The 17,745-nt window shown below is 36.4% G+C and overlaps 2 protein-coding genes across 2 annotated transcripts in view; one reads left to right on the top strand and one right to left on the bottom strand.

Moving 5' to 3' along the window:
* The window catches only part of LOC149141637 (GDSL esterase/lipase 6-like), a 58,266-nt gene extending 52,047 nt beyond the window's left edge, over positions 1-6,219 (bottom strand). The window contains exons 1-4 of the mRNA XM_089452949.1: positions 5,967-6,219; positions 5,739-5,857; positions 5,401-5,639; positions 5,036-5,292 (exon numbers count right to left, since the gene is read on the bottom strand). Of these exons, the coding sequence (XP_089309075.1) occupies positions 5,036-5,292; positions 5,401-5,639; positions 5,739-5,857; positions 5,967-6,219 (868 nt within the window). The remainder of the gene's footprint in view (positions 1-5,035; positions 5,293-5,400; positions 5,640-5,738; positions 5,858-5,966) is intronic.
* Positions 6,220-8,228: 2,009 nt separating this feature from the next.
* On the top strand, positions 8,229-17,510 carry LOC149141636 (cytochrome P450 85A1-like). Its single transcript, XM_089451290.1, has 7 exons — positions 8,229-8,321; positions 8,905-9,060; positions 9,224-9,490; positions 9,588-9,674; positions 10,423-10,598; positions 10,646-10,780; positions 17,251-17,510. The coding sequence occupies exons 1-7, from the start codon at positions 8,229-8,231 to the stop codon at positions 17,336-17,338; spliced, it is 1,002 nt and encodes a 333-aa protein (XP_089307416.1). The 3' UTR covers positions 17,339-17,510.
* The last annotated feature ends 235 nt before the right edge of the window (positions 17,511-17,745 follow it).

The following is a 17,745-nucleotide window of genomic DNA, read 5'->3' as shown; positions in this document are numbered from 1 at the left end:
GCATATCAAAGTGCACATACAATAATAAAATTTCAAATAAGTTACAACTAAGATTTAATTCCAATGATGTAAAACATTCAACAATTCTAATAAATGTTAGTAAATATCATTAAAAAAATTGATATACAATTTAGCTATCAATTGTAATTTCTATTACATAAGCTTAAGTACAAACCCTCTCCATTTTGTGCTATATATACACTACATTTCCACACTCAAGTGAATGGATGGTCAATGTTTGCTTTCAATGTTGAGTAAGATGTAGTAAAGATGTTGAAGATTAAATGGTTATGGGGAATGAGACTAGAGTCAACTCCAGGTGGAGTAGAAGGATCAACAGGAATGGAACAAGTGAAATTGTAACTGGTAACGCTGACTCTCTAGTTACAAGAAGTGGTGAAGGGAAGATTTCCTTTTTCTATGCCACTTTTTGGAGAAATGGTTGTGTTTGAAGCTCACTTTTAGAATATCTAGGAGATAGAGGGATCGTTCCACCCTAGGCTTAGGTTTAGAGGTTAAAACAAGTTGACGACTTGTGGGAGGATGAAAGAACTTAACTTTAGCCTAAGAATGAATGCAAGGAAGGTGACTTTGAGGTGACCTAGGGTTGTCCTAAAGGGATGCTACATGACTGCAATAAAACTATAAGCTTATGATTCATTACAACTTCTATAGGGTAAACAATTTCCATGTATATAATTGTTGCAAATTATTTTTTATTTCCTAATATTTTGAGAACATATTTAAGGTAGGGTTTGTGATGCAAGAGCATTAGCTCGAGGAAAATACCTTGTATTTTTATTAAACCTAAGGGTCTCATATTTTTGAGAATTTATTAATTTCATGTAAATATCAATATTATTTTTGAGTGATTAATTATGTTTTTAATTATATGTGAGAATTGTAAATGTTTCCAAACAACTGGAAACATGAGAGAAATTAGCCTTGAGATAATTTAGAATTAATGATGGAGCTTAAGTTAGAATTAGTTTCAAGGTTTTAGGGATAAAAATATATCTTTTAGGGGTGTTGAGATATTTGGGGATTTGTTGAGATATTAAAGGGATTGAACTCAAATTAGATCATTTTGGAATTTGTATAAATTGATATGCCTCAAAGGTAAATAGATCAGAAGTTGGAGAGGTGAAATTAGAGTGATTGAGAGCAGGTTTGAATAGCCAAGGCAACAAATTGTAAGGCCCATGAATATTGAATATCTGGGCAAGAAGAAAAGTTTGTAAGTATTTTCATTATTAATATGATAAGTGTGTTTTAGAGCTTTATTGGTGGATTTAGAAATTGGGTGTTTAAATTTCTGTAACTGGGAAATCGAATCGCCTAATGCATTTGTTAGAAACATTTTAAGACTGAATTTATGAGTTAAAGAACTATGTGAAGAAGAACCAAAGATAATTCTGATTTCATGGTGAACTCGCAGAACTCTGTTTCTGTTAGATTGAATTTGGTTGGTTGTTGACCGCGTTATTAAGTTGAATGCAGATCTGGAAATCTAATGATGGCAAATTGATGTGGAATGTGTTAACTTTGTTAAAGGTTAAACAACGTTTTAAATCTGGTTTGATAAGTTAAGTTCTGGCTTGAGATTGAATCATTGACACGTAGAACAGGGTAATGGAGTAGCGCTGGCTTAATCGAAGGTGTAGCTGGATGTGCCATCGAATGAGGTGTTCGATCAAACAAGTTGACAAGTCGTAATGTGATAACACAATGTTTAAATCCATGTGGGAACTGAAATTGATGTCAATTGCGTTTATGGACAGATGTGAGAGAAGGCGTTGTTTTTAAACATTGTTTATTTATTTGGAATTCAATTAAAACGATTTTAATTGTTGGGTTCCAGAGTCAAGTGAAGGAAGTGAAACCGGTATGTAAGTAATTGGTTGTTTAAATCATATTTATATATATAATGTTGTGGTTGAATTGAAGGATGCAGGGTCCAGCATCAGTCTTTATATATACGCTGCTCTGGATTGTTGAATTCAGTAAATGAGTTGGAAGTGGACTTTCGGATCTAACACTAGTCAGAATTTATTAATTAGAAATGGAAAATTTGTTGCTGAAGGATCGATGGCAAGTTCGTCGATGGCAATTCTCTGCATGTAGGATTGAATGGTAAGTCACAATTGAGCGTTGGGGAAAATTGGTACAGGATGAGTACCATAATGAAGATTGTTGTTATGTTGGTTTTTGAATTCTGGTTGAATATAAATTGGGAGCGCTGGCATTCTTTTTAAACGATCTCACTGGCATTAATTCAAACAAGTTCGAATCTCATTTATATTGTGGTGCCTGAAATCGATGTGCAGTGGTATGAATTTGCCAGGTTGAGCTTTTAAAGCATGGGCGCATTCTTTTTATTGAATTTTGATTTTAAAATCCAGTCATATGTGAATGTTGGGATTTAAATGGAAGTTGAGGAATTAGAGGTATTGGGTTTGGTCATGGATTGAATGGTGAGTTTTAAAAGCTTATTAAATATTCACAACAGATTTGGAGTGCGGATATATGTTATGGTTGATATGTGAATGAAAAACCATTGGGGTTTTTAGTCTTTTCCTAGGATTTTTGGGAAAGATTTTCATTGGGTGTGTATGGTCCCATAACCATAAGAGAATATTTGAAAGAAAATTTCTCTATTTATGTAATGGTTTTATAATCATAGTGGAATGATTGTGAGATGAAGCTTCCGCAAATGATAATGTATGTAATTGCCCGGAATTGGAGTTTTTATTTGCGCAGTTATTGAGATGCATTTTTATATGTATGAGAATGGGAAAGATTCTGGGTTATGCAGGTTTAACTTGCGTCATTTTTGGTATTGGAATAGCTCTGTGTGAAGGTTTAAGTTTTAAATTGAATTGAGTTAATTGCATGTGATGAATGAATATCTGATTTTGAAACTAATGAAGATTGCAGCAGAGGGATGCAGTGCAGTTCAGGAAGTGAAGCAAGATCAACAGGATCTTGAAGGTGAGTTGACAGGTATTATTTAACTCTGGTTTGAAGGGTATGTTTGACAAATTTGGTTTACAGGAATAGTGAAGAAAATCTCAGCGGGAAGAAGCAGATCACAGCTGTAGAGTAGTGATAGAGGAGTCCAACAAAGGATTCTAAGTGAATGTGGTAGAACCTGAAGATTCAACAGAGGTTGAATAAAGTTGCAGATGAGTGAAACTTGAAGGAGCAGTGGAGAAATGCTCGAAAGGTTCCAACAGAGGACTGGTGATTATCAAAAGACCAGATCCGAAGGAAGGGATTAGTGAGGTAAGTGGCAGTAGAAGAGTTTATTGTTGCATAGGCTTGGTGCAACTCATGGGTGAGAAACTCATGGCAAAGAAGATGACTATTGAAAGTCATAAAGGAGAGAGCAGAGGTTCAGAAAGAGGCCATAGTAGAAAGAGGGAGGAAGAAGATGCCAAGGCAAATGGCATAAGACAACAGTTGACTGATGAAGAGTATGAGAAAGAGAAAGCTGAGATAGCAGTTCATCTTGAGTTATTGATGAAACTGTTACAGGAAAATACGAAAGACCAGAGACATGGTTGGACCATGAAGAAGAGAGTGAAGTGGCAGAGGCTACAACAGAAAAGAGAACGACAGATAAACATGCAGTTAAAAGAAGAGCTGAAGAAGCTCAAGCAAATGATGAGTATACAGTTGAATCGTGAAGAACTCAGAGCAGCTGAGTTGAAAGTGGAGGTTTCCATTGATGAAACAGAGGAGGAGATCATTGATGATTTCTTGAACTATTGAGCAGATCCAGATCAGCTGGATAATGTAAAACCTTGTATTTTTATAGCTGAAAATTGTGATGTGATTACAGGTTTTACGGAGGAGGATGTGCAACCTTGTGAAGTTGTCACAAGTATGGAAAAGAATCTTTCAAAAGAAGAAAGCAGTGATGTGTTTGTACTTGAAGCTGTTACATCACAAGAGGAAGTTCTTGTGAATAAAGAAGAGGATCAGCTTAAAGATCTGGTACATAAACCAACAGTTTAGACTGTTGAATTTTGTGATTTAAAACTGAAGATTTATGTATGAATGCAGGGATGGTAGATGATGATCAACAGTTGAGACTGTTGAACTTTGTGATTTAAAACTGAAGATTTGTGTATGAATGCAGGGATGGTAGATGATGATGATATACTTCAGCAATGCCACAAGGAAATTGCATTGTTGGAATTCTTGTTGGTAAATTCAGAGTATGAAGGAGAAATTGCAGCAGAAGGTAGAGTTCATTATAGTGAACGAGAGTAGAAAGACATTATGAGAGGGAGAATTCAGAACAACATACTGAAGTGTTGGCAAAGTGAAGTAAAGCACTGATGCCTTATGATTTTTTTTTTAACAAGTGTTTTGTGAATGCAGTTGTTATTGTAGGTATTGAAAAACATTTGACTCAGTTGAGCAGTCAAATGAAGGAGAAAGATGAGATTGAAAAACATTTGACTCAGTTGAGCAGTCAAATGAAGGAGAAAGATGAGAATTCTATGGAAACATCTAATCCATGGGATGAGGACGTTATGTTGCTGAAAAGGATGCTGAATGATCAAGATTCAGTACAGGGGAATCTCAATTTCAGAGGTGGGAATTGCAGATGCAGAGAGATATGTACCAGTCCAGTAAGTTACTGATAGGAGAAAACAGAGAAGAAGTTTTCCGACAAGAGGGCATGGATGATTGGGCGGCGGTGAGAACGAAAACAAGCATAAGAGTAAGAACTGACCAAGCCGTCTTAGCTCAGCAGGCAGCAAGAAATCAGCAACTTGAAGATTTATGGGACAAGGAAATTGATTTAATCAGAAGAATCATGTTGAAAGCGTCTTAGAGGAAGACATCAGCAAGGAAGAGAAGCAGCAAAATGAAGACGGAGACAGATTGTGAAAGAGCAGCGAGTGGAGCAATCATCCAACCAAAGCCACGTCCCATATTGCATTTAGAAAATTCACATGCCAATCCACGCCTATAACGTTTTTTAAATTTGTACTAGTTAACAAATATTACTGTATTTTACCATAGGATTCGCAGTGTTGAATTAAATTTAATACGAAATCATAAGCGTTAGCAAGCAGGATGGTTGCCCCGTCTAATTTTTTATTCACCTGATTGACGAGCAGCCTGAGACCATCATTAAATGCCACTGCCAGCTGATTTGCAGTTTCCACACATCCATCGTTATATGCTTTCACTCCAGCGAGCCTTGAATTTGGAGTACACCCCACAACAGGGCCGCTTATTACAATGAATTTTCTTGCCCCCTTATTGTATAGACTTTGCAACATCCACCACGGACAAGAGGATAACCCCAAATTCAATTAACATAATGGAACAATCGGCCAAGAAAATGAGGAAATACAAAATCATGAGGGATTCATGCGCACCAACAAGTGTTCGTTATATTTACTAAGCAGCAGATTAACGAAATCCTGGGCAGTTGTAGACTTCTGGAAGGTGGTATTCGCTAAATAGTTGAGGCCAATATCATTGCCACCACTGTTAATGGTATACAAGGAATGGGATAGATATTCTTTTGCATAATAATCTCCTCCAAGGTTTTTCCCTAAACGCAAAGAATAGTTGGTGAATTGGCGTATCTGGAGACTCAGAGGGATGATATTCTGCATAGCGAAAACACCAACCACGTTTAATTGCTTATTTTCAACATGTAAATTCATGTGTATCAATTAGAATGAACATGTATCTATTTTGGCACTCACCAAGTAATTCCCTGTGGAATCTAGTAATCCGCTTCCTCCAGATGCGAAATTGATACCACGAGAGAAATCAGATCTTGGCTTCAGATATGGAGGTGGGAACGGCAACCTTAACTTAGTATCTGTGCATACATTTATATCAGATGTATATTAATCATCTAACGATAGAATCAACCATATAAATATCACTAAGTGAGATGATTAGGTGGATAAGTAGGAGAAAAAAAATACCGATAAAATCGAATGCAGTTCGGCCATTAGTGAAACGACCAGTGGGGTGATGGAAGAAGGTCTCCCCATAAGGCGGGAAATTAGCTTTGGAGGTTGTGTTGGCAATGAAATTGTTGGTACCAGCGTCTGCTAGAGAATCCCCAAAAATGAACATGGCGGGGACCTTATAGTGCATGGCAGTAGCGAAAGGAAAAGATAAAAACAACATAAGGGCTGCGCTGGAGTAGGCAATAAACATTGCTAAAAACTCCATGATAAAGGAATATGAGTGCAGGGAAGTAAAAGGAGGTGTGGATATTTGATGCAGATAAATGAAAAGAAATGCCTTTATAGAGAGATGATCCATGGGGATAAATGCCTTTATAGAGAGATGATCCATGGGGATGGGGATGGGGATGGGGAGGCAGGCTTTCTAGAGGCCATGGCATTGTCGTCTCCATGTTGCGTTCAAAATACGTATTTGGAAAAAAGATGTGTGGCGTGTAAGGTGACTGCACATCGCGAATATCTGTGAGGTTCGTGGTCGCGGATGGCTGCTCTCTCTATATCAAAATATATCAATGTCAACTTCACTTTAAATATTTGCAGTGACTCCAATGATCATGATTAATATGTTGTTTTGCTTGTGTTGTAAATATAATAATCATAAATGATGCATTATATTAATTTTATTAATAAGTGATATTTTTAATTATTATAATTTGAAAAGTATTGTTTAATGAAGTTACAATTTTCTTTTATTTTAAAAATTTTATTGGGAAATTTTTTTTTAAATTTTTGATTGGGTAGTGTTTGAATATATATTTTTTAATGATAAAAATAGATTCAACATTATTAAGAACTTTTTATACATTTGATAATTGTATTTAAATTTCTAAAAATTTCAATAAAATCTCATCAAAATCTCAATTATCTTCTGAACCGAATTATGACCTCATTAAATTACTCTTATTTAAAATAATAAAGTTTTTTTTTTAATATTATTATAATATTTCATTATATTTAAAAAAAATTATTTAATACCTATCATCTTACTTAATAATACAAACTCTAACCAAATTTAAAATCAAGTCGCAATCAAATGATGTTTACGTGGGAATTTTTAAATGATGTTTACCGTCATAGTTTTTTTTTAAATGATGTTTACCGTCATAGTTTTTTTTTAATATATTGGTTTTTTTAATATATACCTTTGAAATTTAATAAAATGATACTGGAATTATATATTTAAATTATAAATAATTTAAAATTTGTGATTATCTAATTTATTTATATATTTTAGATAATGGAAAAACTATAATTTTATTTGAATTATATTATCAAAATAATAATAAAAAATAAACATCATTTTTTAAACATTTGATTTTTAAAAAATTTTGAATGAAATATTTTATAACAACAATATCCCTAAGACAATTGCAAATTAATTCAAACACTAAAATTCCAAAAATTGAAGTTCCTTTAAATTTAAATTTATAATTGCAGAGTCATCTACAATTTTATAATTACAGAGTCATTTACAATTTTGGCTTGAATGGTTCTTCATTTCGTTTGATTATTGGTCAGAGATTCTCCAATGTGATTATATTTATTAAGTTATCAAATTTCTCAAAATTCAAGGGAACAAAGTGGGACGAAATCTGAAGTGTGTCAATTATCAAAATTATAAAAATTTAAAGTTAAAAAAATTTGACAAAATTTAAATGGTTGTTAGAGCTTTCTGAAATAAAATTATATAATATTTTTAATCTGCACAGCTTTTTAAATAGTTACTTCATCCATCGTCAAAACCAAAAGAATTATAAAATCTCAATTATCCAAAACCAAAAAAATAAAAAAAAATCCACTTAACCATTAAATTAATAATGACATTTTATAGTTTCTATCAAAATCTTATCACAAAACCTTCCACGTCACCATTAAATTAATAATCACATTTTCTACGATCGACTGAATTGGGAGTCCCTACCAAAATCTTCCACGTAACCATTAAATTAATAATCACATTTTCTTCGATCGACTGACTTGGTAGTCCCTACCGAAGTCTTATCGCAAAATTTTTCACCTCACCATTCACTTAATAGTGACATTTTCTACGATCGACTGAGTTGGTAGTCCCTACCAAAGTGTTATCGCAAAATCTTAATGGTGAAGTGAGGGCTATGCCTAAATCCACCTCTAAAGAAAAGTTAATGCTCCGTCTTTACACTTACCTAACAGGAGCTTGACGTCACCGGGACCATTGATCATGGGTATGCATCCATGCATCTATCTCTCCTCACCCAGTTCTGGCGATGCGTGTTCCTGCCCACCTCCAACGCCGGTGTTCCTGCCCGAGTTGCCCAACGATTCAGCGTAATCAATGCAAGTAGTGCGCTCCGATGCACTGATAGTAATCACGACATTAATGTTATTCAAACAATGAGCCCATTTGAATTGAAATTCAAATTTGAATTTAAGGGCCCAAAATTCAGCGCTCATCTATATTTCACCAACCACATTCGAATTTCTTCAAAGCTTCGTCAACTGGAAAAATCGCACATCTGTATCTCCCGTGGTCATTTCAAATATTTTCAAAAAGGCCGGCCCGCTCTTTTGCATATTGATTCTCTGTTCAGTTTTGTTTTTTCAATGAAGTTGCAGACGATAGAATATCATGACCTCGCCCTTCAAATTCGGTCTTCCAGGGATAAAACTCAAGAGCAGACAATGAACGAAGCAATGAAGGCTCTGTTTTGGCTATCAAATTTAGGAATCCACAGTGAAGATCGCCAAGAAATAAAATAATGAAATCCCAAGGACCAGGAGAGAAAGAGAGTAAAAATAATTGTTAACCTAGTTCTTCCCCATCAAATTTAGGAATCTGTAATAAAAATGGCCAAGAAATACAGTAATGTCCAATAAATAATAATAATTATCCATGATTCGGTGGCTGCAGATGGTTTTGCTTTTGTCTTTACAACAGGTAATGAGTATCAAGTCTGGTCCGAAGGCAGAGGCATTTTTTTCAGAATTCTGTAAACTCGTGGAAGGAACCATTTCCATGCCTATAAATCTTCCTGGTACCAGCTACAAACCTGGTTTCCACTTCCAGGTATGTAAATCACCCCAAAAAACCAGTAATGCGTTTCTACACACCAGAGTTTGGCAAATGCTGTGAAACCTAAACTAGAATATGCATTAGTGGTGAACGTTTTAGGTGGATTTTCTCGAAACTTGAAGAATAATCAATCACCCGTACTGCTCATTATGTGTAGGCAAGGGAAAATATCCTGAGAATGTTGAGAGAAGTGCTCAAGGAAAGGAGGGCTTCCATGGACACTTATAATGATATGATTGCAATGCTTCTCAATGACAAAGAAGAAGAAGCAGATGGCGCATCTGCTAATTGCAAGCTCACAGATGAACAGATCTTTGATTTACTAATATCTATTATCAATGTTGGCTACGAAACAGTTTCCACCACAACCATGATGGCTGTCAAGTATCTCCATGATAGTCCCGAGGCTCTTCGAGAGCTTAGAGTGAGTTTAATATAATATAAATATAAATATGTCCATATCTCTCAGATCTAAGGCTTTTGTTCTGAATATATACATAAACCTGACTGTCTGCTTGCAGGAAGAACACCTAGCAATTCAGAGGAGAAAAAATCCGAGCGAAAATGTCAATTGGGATGACTACAAGTCTATGAAGTTTACTCAGAGTGTATGTGAATCATCATAAACCAGATTTGTTTCCAGAGGGGTTTTAGGGGGTAAAATTTGATACGACTATTTTGTTAGGATATATTATATTCTTTCATTTGGTTTAAAAGTCTTTTTTGTTAGGTATAATATTTAAATTTTTAGAAAATGCCTTTGCTTAAATATAATATATACATTTTAGTTTTTTTTGTTCGTCAAAAACTTTTATCTGTGTCAGCAAGAAATGAATTGATATTTTAATCTCCAAGAGATTAAAAATAGTTTATGGTAGTATTAGTTTTTTATTTTTAGTTTTTTGTAATTCAGTCTTTTTCTTATTCAAATTGATGATGAGCTGACCCAACCTTCCAACAATCTCCTTGCCAAAAAGACAATGCCAATGCCAAGAAATTGGTGTTAACATATTACCATAACTTTATATATTGCCATAATTTTTCTCTGATGTCTTTGAACGCATCACATTCCAAAATGAAATGTTTTTCTAATTCTATTGCCAAATATTTTTCTGATTCTATTGCTCCAGACCTGCAAAATATACACACTGATTCTCTTAATTTTTTTTGGACAAGTAATATATGAAATGCTATTTGAATAATTTTTCAAATCAAAATAGTAATCCAAAATATTATAAATAAACCTCATGTTTAAATCCTTAAATTTTTTTAGTGAAAAATACCTTCACTGAAATTTGATTAACAGATTTTGATTGCTTACCTCGTTGTTTCTTAAGAAGCTTTCATTGATTGCAGGTGATATATGAAACGCTGAGACTTGCAACTGTTGTAAATGGGGTTTTGAGAAAAACAACTCAAGATAGGGAAATGAAAGGTTTCATGATTCCCAAAGGATGGAAAATTTATGTTTACATGACAGAAGCCCATCACGATAATTTTCTCTATCCAGACTTCTCCGCATTTAACCCACATTTAAATCCAATGATATAGAGTAGTCACACAGGGCTAATGTGTATAGCTCTATTCAGGAAAAGAACGGTGACTCCGTCATGTATTTCACGGATTTCAGAGGAGGAAGTAGGCTGTGCCCAGGCAAGGAATTGGGTTTAGTTCCGATATCCATGTTTCTCCACCATTTTGTCACTCGCTACAGGTAATAATCTATTCCACAGCATTTATTATTGTTATCTCATAATGCCCATTTGATAAATCTGGTAACTCTCGTCTCTTCGGTATAAATTGTTGAAGTCGTAATTTCAACGTAGATGCCAGAAACCGTCGAGCAAACCCGCCGGAGAGCTCTCGGGTCCATTTTCCGGCGAAGGGAATCTCCGTACTCTTGAACCCGAGAAAATCTGGAGCAGACGCGTGGCTCTCCCCTGACATCAGCCAACGTATTTTTCTCAGGCGATAAAGTTAGGTGACAAAGTGCCTTCCGATATTGTTGTCCACCGTCCGATTTGATTGAATGTTCTCCGCCGTTGATCACCTGGAGCTACATACGAACCTGCACCAAATTAAAACTATTGCGTGGAGTGTTAAATTTTTGGGTTGACCACCGTGGAAGAAAGGACATGAAGTTTAATGTGTCAACGTAGAATTAAGTGGTGGCCTTTAATATGGTGATGGGCATACGTCCCATATTTTTTATATATATTTGTTTATATACGGCATGTATTAAATATATGAAATCGTATGTAATAAGTTTTTTTATGTTTGAGTGTTGACTTTTATCATTATGTGTATGGCACACGGGAGGTAAAAAATAGTGTGTGTGTTCGCAGCAGCGAGAGAGAACCAGAGATGTATGCACAGCAGTGCACACGATATACTTGGTAATGTTTTGTGTGGCATTTTGAAAAACAGAGGAGTAAGAAAAACCATGTGTGGTTTTGCACAGCAGTGCATAAAGAAAATGGTGGAGCGAATTTTTGTAAGCCTGTGTAAATTTTTTTTACAGCAGTAAACTTATGTAAACTTTTATTACAGCAGTAAGTTGTTTTTCACAGCAGTGAATATAAAAAGGATTTTACAGTGGTAAACCCCTCTCAGTAAAAGAGGATGAAGTTTGTATCAGTTTTTAATGAATAGAATGTTTTTATGGTGGTGAAATACTCTGTCTCTCAGTGAATTTTTTTTAATCTTACCTGAGCACAAAAGATCCTGGAGCAAAAGAAACAGAGCATTGTCTCTGTGTTTAGTTTGAATCTTGGTTTTTGGTATTTTCCCATCAAAAATACCCAACAATGGTATCAGAGCTAGTCTAGGCTCTTTGAAGACTCAAAGAAGCTGAAGGAAGGTGCTGTTGCAGCAGTCAAACCTCTCCAGCAGTGTGAAGTTTCAGCCAAAGGGATTCAGGTATTTCTCAAAGTTTTTTCTTTGTGTTGCTGCTGAAAGAAACAGTCAGTTTTTTTTAATACACAGTCAAGGAATGGCTAGCACAAGCACTGGTATGGGTATGTTTAATACCCAGCTCCCACAGTTTAATGGGAAGAACTATGACTACTGGTCAATAACTATGAAAGCCTTGCTTGCTTCCCAAGACTTATGGGAAATAATTGAAGATGGTTTTGAAGAACCAGCAGATGAAACTGAGTTCAATGCATTAACTCAGGGAGAGAAGGATCAGCTGAAGAGCAATAGGAAGAAGGATTCAAAAGCCCGTGTGTTGTTGTATCTAGCAGTAGACCAGAGTATATTTCCAAGGTTAGCAGCAGCTAAGACAGCAAATGAATCATGGGAAACCCTTAAGACAGCCTATCAAGGCATGGAGAGAGTGAAGACAGCAAAACTACAATTGCTGAGAAAGGATTTTGAGAACTTGAACATGAAGGAGTTAGATAACATTAACTCATTCTTCACTCATGTGATTGGTGTAATCACACAAATGAGAACTCATGGAGAAACCATTGAAGATAGAAGGATTGTGGAGAAAATATTGAGGGTCTTACCCTCAAGGTTTGATGCCATAGTCACCACCATTGAAGAGACAAAGGATCTCTCAAACTATTCAGTTGATGAGCTACATGCATCACTGATAACACATGAGCAGAGGTTGAGTAGGAATGAAAATTCATCTCTTGAGCAAGCCTTCAAGACCCAGATGTCCTTTGGAAGAGGAAGAGGTCAAGGAAGAGGAAACCGAAGAGGAAGAGGCAGAAGCCATAACAGAGGTGGAAGGAACAGCCCATCAAATGCACAAGGAAGAGGCATCAATCCAAATCAGAACCAAGATCAAGGCAACAGCCAACAAAGAGATCAGTATCAGGCTCAAGGACAAAGGTATGATAAATCTAATGTTCAATGCTATTATTGCAAAAAGTATGGACATTATGCTAGTGATTGTAGGAAGAAACAACATGATAAGAACAACAGACAAAATGCAAATGTTACAAGAGAAAACAGCAGTCAAGAAAATGTCCTGTTAGCTTGTAACATGGCTGAAACACATAGTGAGGACATATGGTTTTTAGACTCAGGTTGCAGCAACCATATGACCGGAAACATAGCCTTCTTTTCTGCCCTAGATAAAAATGTGAAATCAGAAGTCACACTAGGAACTGATAGCAAAGTCTCTATTATGGGAAAAGGAGAGGTAAAAATATTTACAAAGCAAGGAGAAAGGAAAACCATAGCAGATGTCTACTATGTCCCTGGAATGAGATGTAACCTCTTGAGTATTGGACAGCTTGTCCATAAGGGGTACAATGTTTTCTTTAAAAATGATGTATGCACCATCATGGATATACCACCCAGCAAAAGATGCATTGTTGAAGTGAAGATGACAAGGAACAGGATGTTCCCTCTCCGGATCCGGGCAGACTTGAAGAACAAGAAGGAAATGGCAGCAGTCACCCAAGAAGCCTTCCAAAGCGTGCCAAAGGATGAAAATTGGTTGTGGCACTTGAGATTTTGGCATCTCAATTTTGGAGGTCTAAATTTGTTGAGCAAAAAAGGAATGGTAAGAGGATTACCATTGATAGAGAAGCCGGACAGCCTTTGTCAAGGTTGTATATTGGGCAAACAACATAGAGAAATTTTTCCATCAAGGAAATGCATAAGGGCAAAGGCACCCTTAGAGATCATCCACTCAGATTTGTGTGGACCAATGCAAGCTCCATCATTAGCAGGCAGCCTATATTTCTTGACATTCATTGATGATTTTACAAGAAAGACTTGGATATATTTCCTCAAGAACAAAAGTGAAGTCTTTGAGAAATTCCAAAATTTCAAAGCACTTGTGGAGAACCAAAGCGGGCTGCATATAAAAGTTTTGAGAACTGATAGAGGAGGTGAGTATATCTCCAAGGAATTCCTAAGATTTTGTAGAGAAAATGGAATTCATAAGCAATTTATAGCAAGGTACACTCCGCAGCAAAATGGAGTTGTTGAAAGGAAGAACAGGACCATCATGGATATGGCGAGGAGCATGTTGAAGGCAAAGCATTTGCCAAATGATTATTGGGCTGAAGCTGTAAATTGTGCAGTGTATATTTTGAACAGGTGTCCTACAAAAGCAGTGATGAACAAGGTGCCAGAAGAAGCGTGGAGTGGGAGAAAGCAAGGTGTCACCCACTTGAGAGTTTTTGGATGTGTGGCCTATGCACACATTCCAGATCAGCTAAGGAGGAATTTGGACAGCAAAGGGGAGAAATGTCTATTCATTGGATACAGTGAGGAATCCAAAGCCTACAGGTTGTATATCCCATCTACCAAGAAATTTTTTGTAAGCAGGGATGTTCAATTCATTGAAGAGGAAGCTTGGGATGGAAGCATAGAGAAAACAGTGAATGTCAAAAACTGTTTGTCTCATGATGAAGATGAAGAGGAGGTGGCTGAAATGCATCCCCAAACAGCAGCGCCAACACAAGGACAGCAAGGGACACCATTGAGGACAAATGAAAGTGCTTCTCCAAGCACACCACAAGGAGGAAATTCAAGTGCATCTTCAAGCACTTGCACACCAAGTGAACGAGGTAAGAAATTTAGAAATCTAAGCGACATTTATGATGAAGGAATGAATTCCTTATTTGCCTTGTATTGTCATGTTGATGATCCTATTCGTTTCGAAGATGCAATTAAAGATAGGAAATGGATAGAAGCTATGGATGAAGAGATGAATGCCATAGAGAGAAACAAAACATGGGACTTGGTTGAGTTACCAAAAGGCAAAGAAGTCATTGGTGTGAAATGGGTCTACAAGACCAAGAGCAATGCTGAAGGCAAGATAGAAAGGCACAAGGCAAGGCTGGTTGTCAAAGGCTACAAGCAGCAGTATGGGAGAGATTATGAGGAGACTTTCGCCCCGGTTGCAAGAATGGAAATAGTGAGAGCAGTGTTGTCCATAGTAGCACAAAACAAATGGAAAGTCTACCAAATGGATGTGAAATCAGCATTCCTAAATGGAGTGTTAATGGAAGAGGTCTATGTGGAACAGCCTCTCGGATATGAGAAGAAAGGTGAAGAGCACAAAGTGTGCAAATTGAAGAAAGCTCTTTATGGGCTGAAGCAAGCGCCAAGAGCATGGTACAGCAGGATAGATTCATATCTATTAGATAATAAATTTGACAAATGTGAAGGAGAACCCACAGTCTACATCAAGGAAAAGGATGGTAAAATTTTAATTGTTGTCATGTATGTAGATGATGTTATTTTCACTGGAAATGATACTTATCTTATTGAGAACTTTAAATCAGTCATGAAGGATGAATTTGAAATGACTGACATGGGTTTGTTGAGATACTTCTTAGGCATAGAAGTAGATCAAAATGAAAAAGGAATTTTTATATCTCAAGCAAGATATGTAAATCAAGTATTGGGCAGATTTAACATGCAAGAATGCAAGGCAGCCATCACTCCCACAGTAATGGGATTAAAACTCAGCAGAGAGGACAGCAGCAAGGATTTTGATCCTAGTTTGTACAATAGTATTGTAGGCAGCCTTATGTATTTAACAGCTACTAGGCCTGACATTATGTATGCTGTTAGTTTAATTTCCAGATTCATGGAGAGGCCAAAGGAGGCACATTGGCAGGCAGCAAAGAGAATTTTGAGGTATGTCAAAGGTACCAAAATGTTTGGAATTTTATATCATGCCTCAGAACATTCAGATTTGGTTGGATACACTGACAGTGATTGGGCTGGAAGTGTAGATGATCGGAAGAGCACTTCCGGTTATGTTTTTAATATGGGTTCAGGAGCCATTTCATGGGCTTCTAAGAAGCAATCCATTGTAGCATTGTCTACAGCAAAGGCTGAATATGTGGCAGCTACAGCAGTAGCATGTCAAGCAGTGTGGATGAGAAGAATGTTGAGAAGCTTAGGCCAAGAGCAGGCAAAAGCGACAGTGATTTTTTGTGACAATAGCTCAGCTATTGCATTGTCAAAGAATTCAGTGTTTCATAAGAGAACGAAACACATTGATACAAGGTTTCACTACATCAGAGAATTGGTGAACAATGGAGAAATTGTCCTAGAACATTGCAGGACTCAAGAACAGGTAGCAGACATCTTGACAAAGCCACTGGATCAGAAGAGCTTTGAATTTTTGAGGAAGTGTCTCGGTATGACCGAATGCCCAGCTGTTGAAATTAAAGGGGAGTGTTGAAGTCGTAATTTCAACGCAGACGCCAGAAACCGTCGAGCAAACCCGCCGGAGAGCTCTCGGGTCCATTTTCCGGCGAAGGGAATCTCCGTACTCTTGAACCCGAGAAAATCTGGAGCAGACGCGTGGCTCTCCCCTGACATCAGCCAACGTAGTTTTCTCGGGCGATAAAGTTAGGTGACAAAGTGCCTTCCGATATTGTTGTCCACCGTCCGATTTGATTGAATGTTCTCCGTCGTTGATCACCTGGAGCTGCATACGAACCTGCACCAAATTAAAACTATTGCGTGGAGTGTTAAATTTTTGGGTTGACCGCCGTGGAAGAAAGGACATGAAGTTTAATGTGTCAACGTAGAATTAAGTGGTGGCCTTTAATATGGTGATGGGCATACGTCCCATATTTTTTATATATATTTGTTTATATACGGCATGTATTAAATATATGAAATTGTATGTAATAAGTTTTTTTATGTTTGAGTGTTGACTTTTATCATTATGTGTATGGCACACGGGAGGTAAAAAATAGTGTGTGTGTTCGCAGCAGCGAGAGAGAACCAGAGATGTATGCACAGCAGTGCACATGATATACTTGGTAATGTTTTGTGTGGCATTTTGAAAAACAGAGTAAGAAAAACCATGTGTGGTTTTGCACAACAGTGCATAAAGAAAATGGTGGAGCGAATTTTTGTAAGCCTGTGTAAATTTTTTTTACAGCAGTAAACTTATGTAAACTTTTATTACAGCAGTAAGTTGTTTTTCACAGCAGTGAATATAAAAAGGATTTTACAGTGGTAAACCCCTCTCAGTAAAAGAGGATGAAGTTTGTATCAGTTTTTAATGAATAGAATGTTTTTATGGTGGTGAAATACTCTGTCTCTCAGTGAATTTTTTTTAATCTTACCTGAGCACAAAAGATCCTGGAGCAAAAGAAACAGAGCATTGTCTCTGTGTTTAGTTTGAATCTTGGTTTTTGGTATTTTCCCATCAAAAATACCCAACATAAATTTTATTATTGACAGATGGGAGGAGGTCGGGGGAGATGAAATTTTGAAATTTCCCAGGGTTGTGGCTCCTAAAGGACTTCGCATCAAAGTATCAGAGTACTGAATCAATGAAAATGCCAGAGTGCATCAACCATAGGGCTGTTTCTCTCAAATATACTAAATGTCATGTATAGAGTATCTAAGTTTATGTTTAAGCTCCATGTATATCTTCTCTTGAAGAAAGAGTAACTATCATCAAATACATATGATTACATGGATCAATTTTGAAGAGATTATTCTACCTTGTGATGTGAAACAATTTAAAACTGTTGATAAAATGAGATATTTTTTTCCCTGTAATAGAGTTTTTTTTCCCTGTGATAGAGATTTCTAAAGAGCCATGTTTGATTAATAGCTATAATCAAATTAAGGGGATTTGGAAACCACAAGTTACATCGAAAATGGAAAATAAATAAAAAACGGCCCACCAAAATGACATTATTCTTCATAATAGTTAAAATCAAATTAATG

Source organism: Pinus tabuliformis, chromosome X (genome assembly GCF_031772625.1).
Source record: "Pinus tabuliformis cultivar Carrire ecotype Pingquan chromosome X, CPIR1, whole genome shotgun sequence".
Classification (NCBI taxonomy): Eukaryota; Viridiplantae; Streptophyta; class Pinopsida; order Pinales; family Pinaceae; genus Pinus; species Pinus tabuliformis.
The sequence above is the reverse complement of the archived record's forward strand: the minus strand, read 5'-3'. Positions and strand labels throughout refer to the sequence as shown.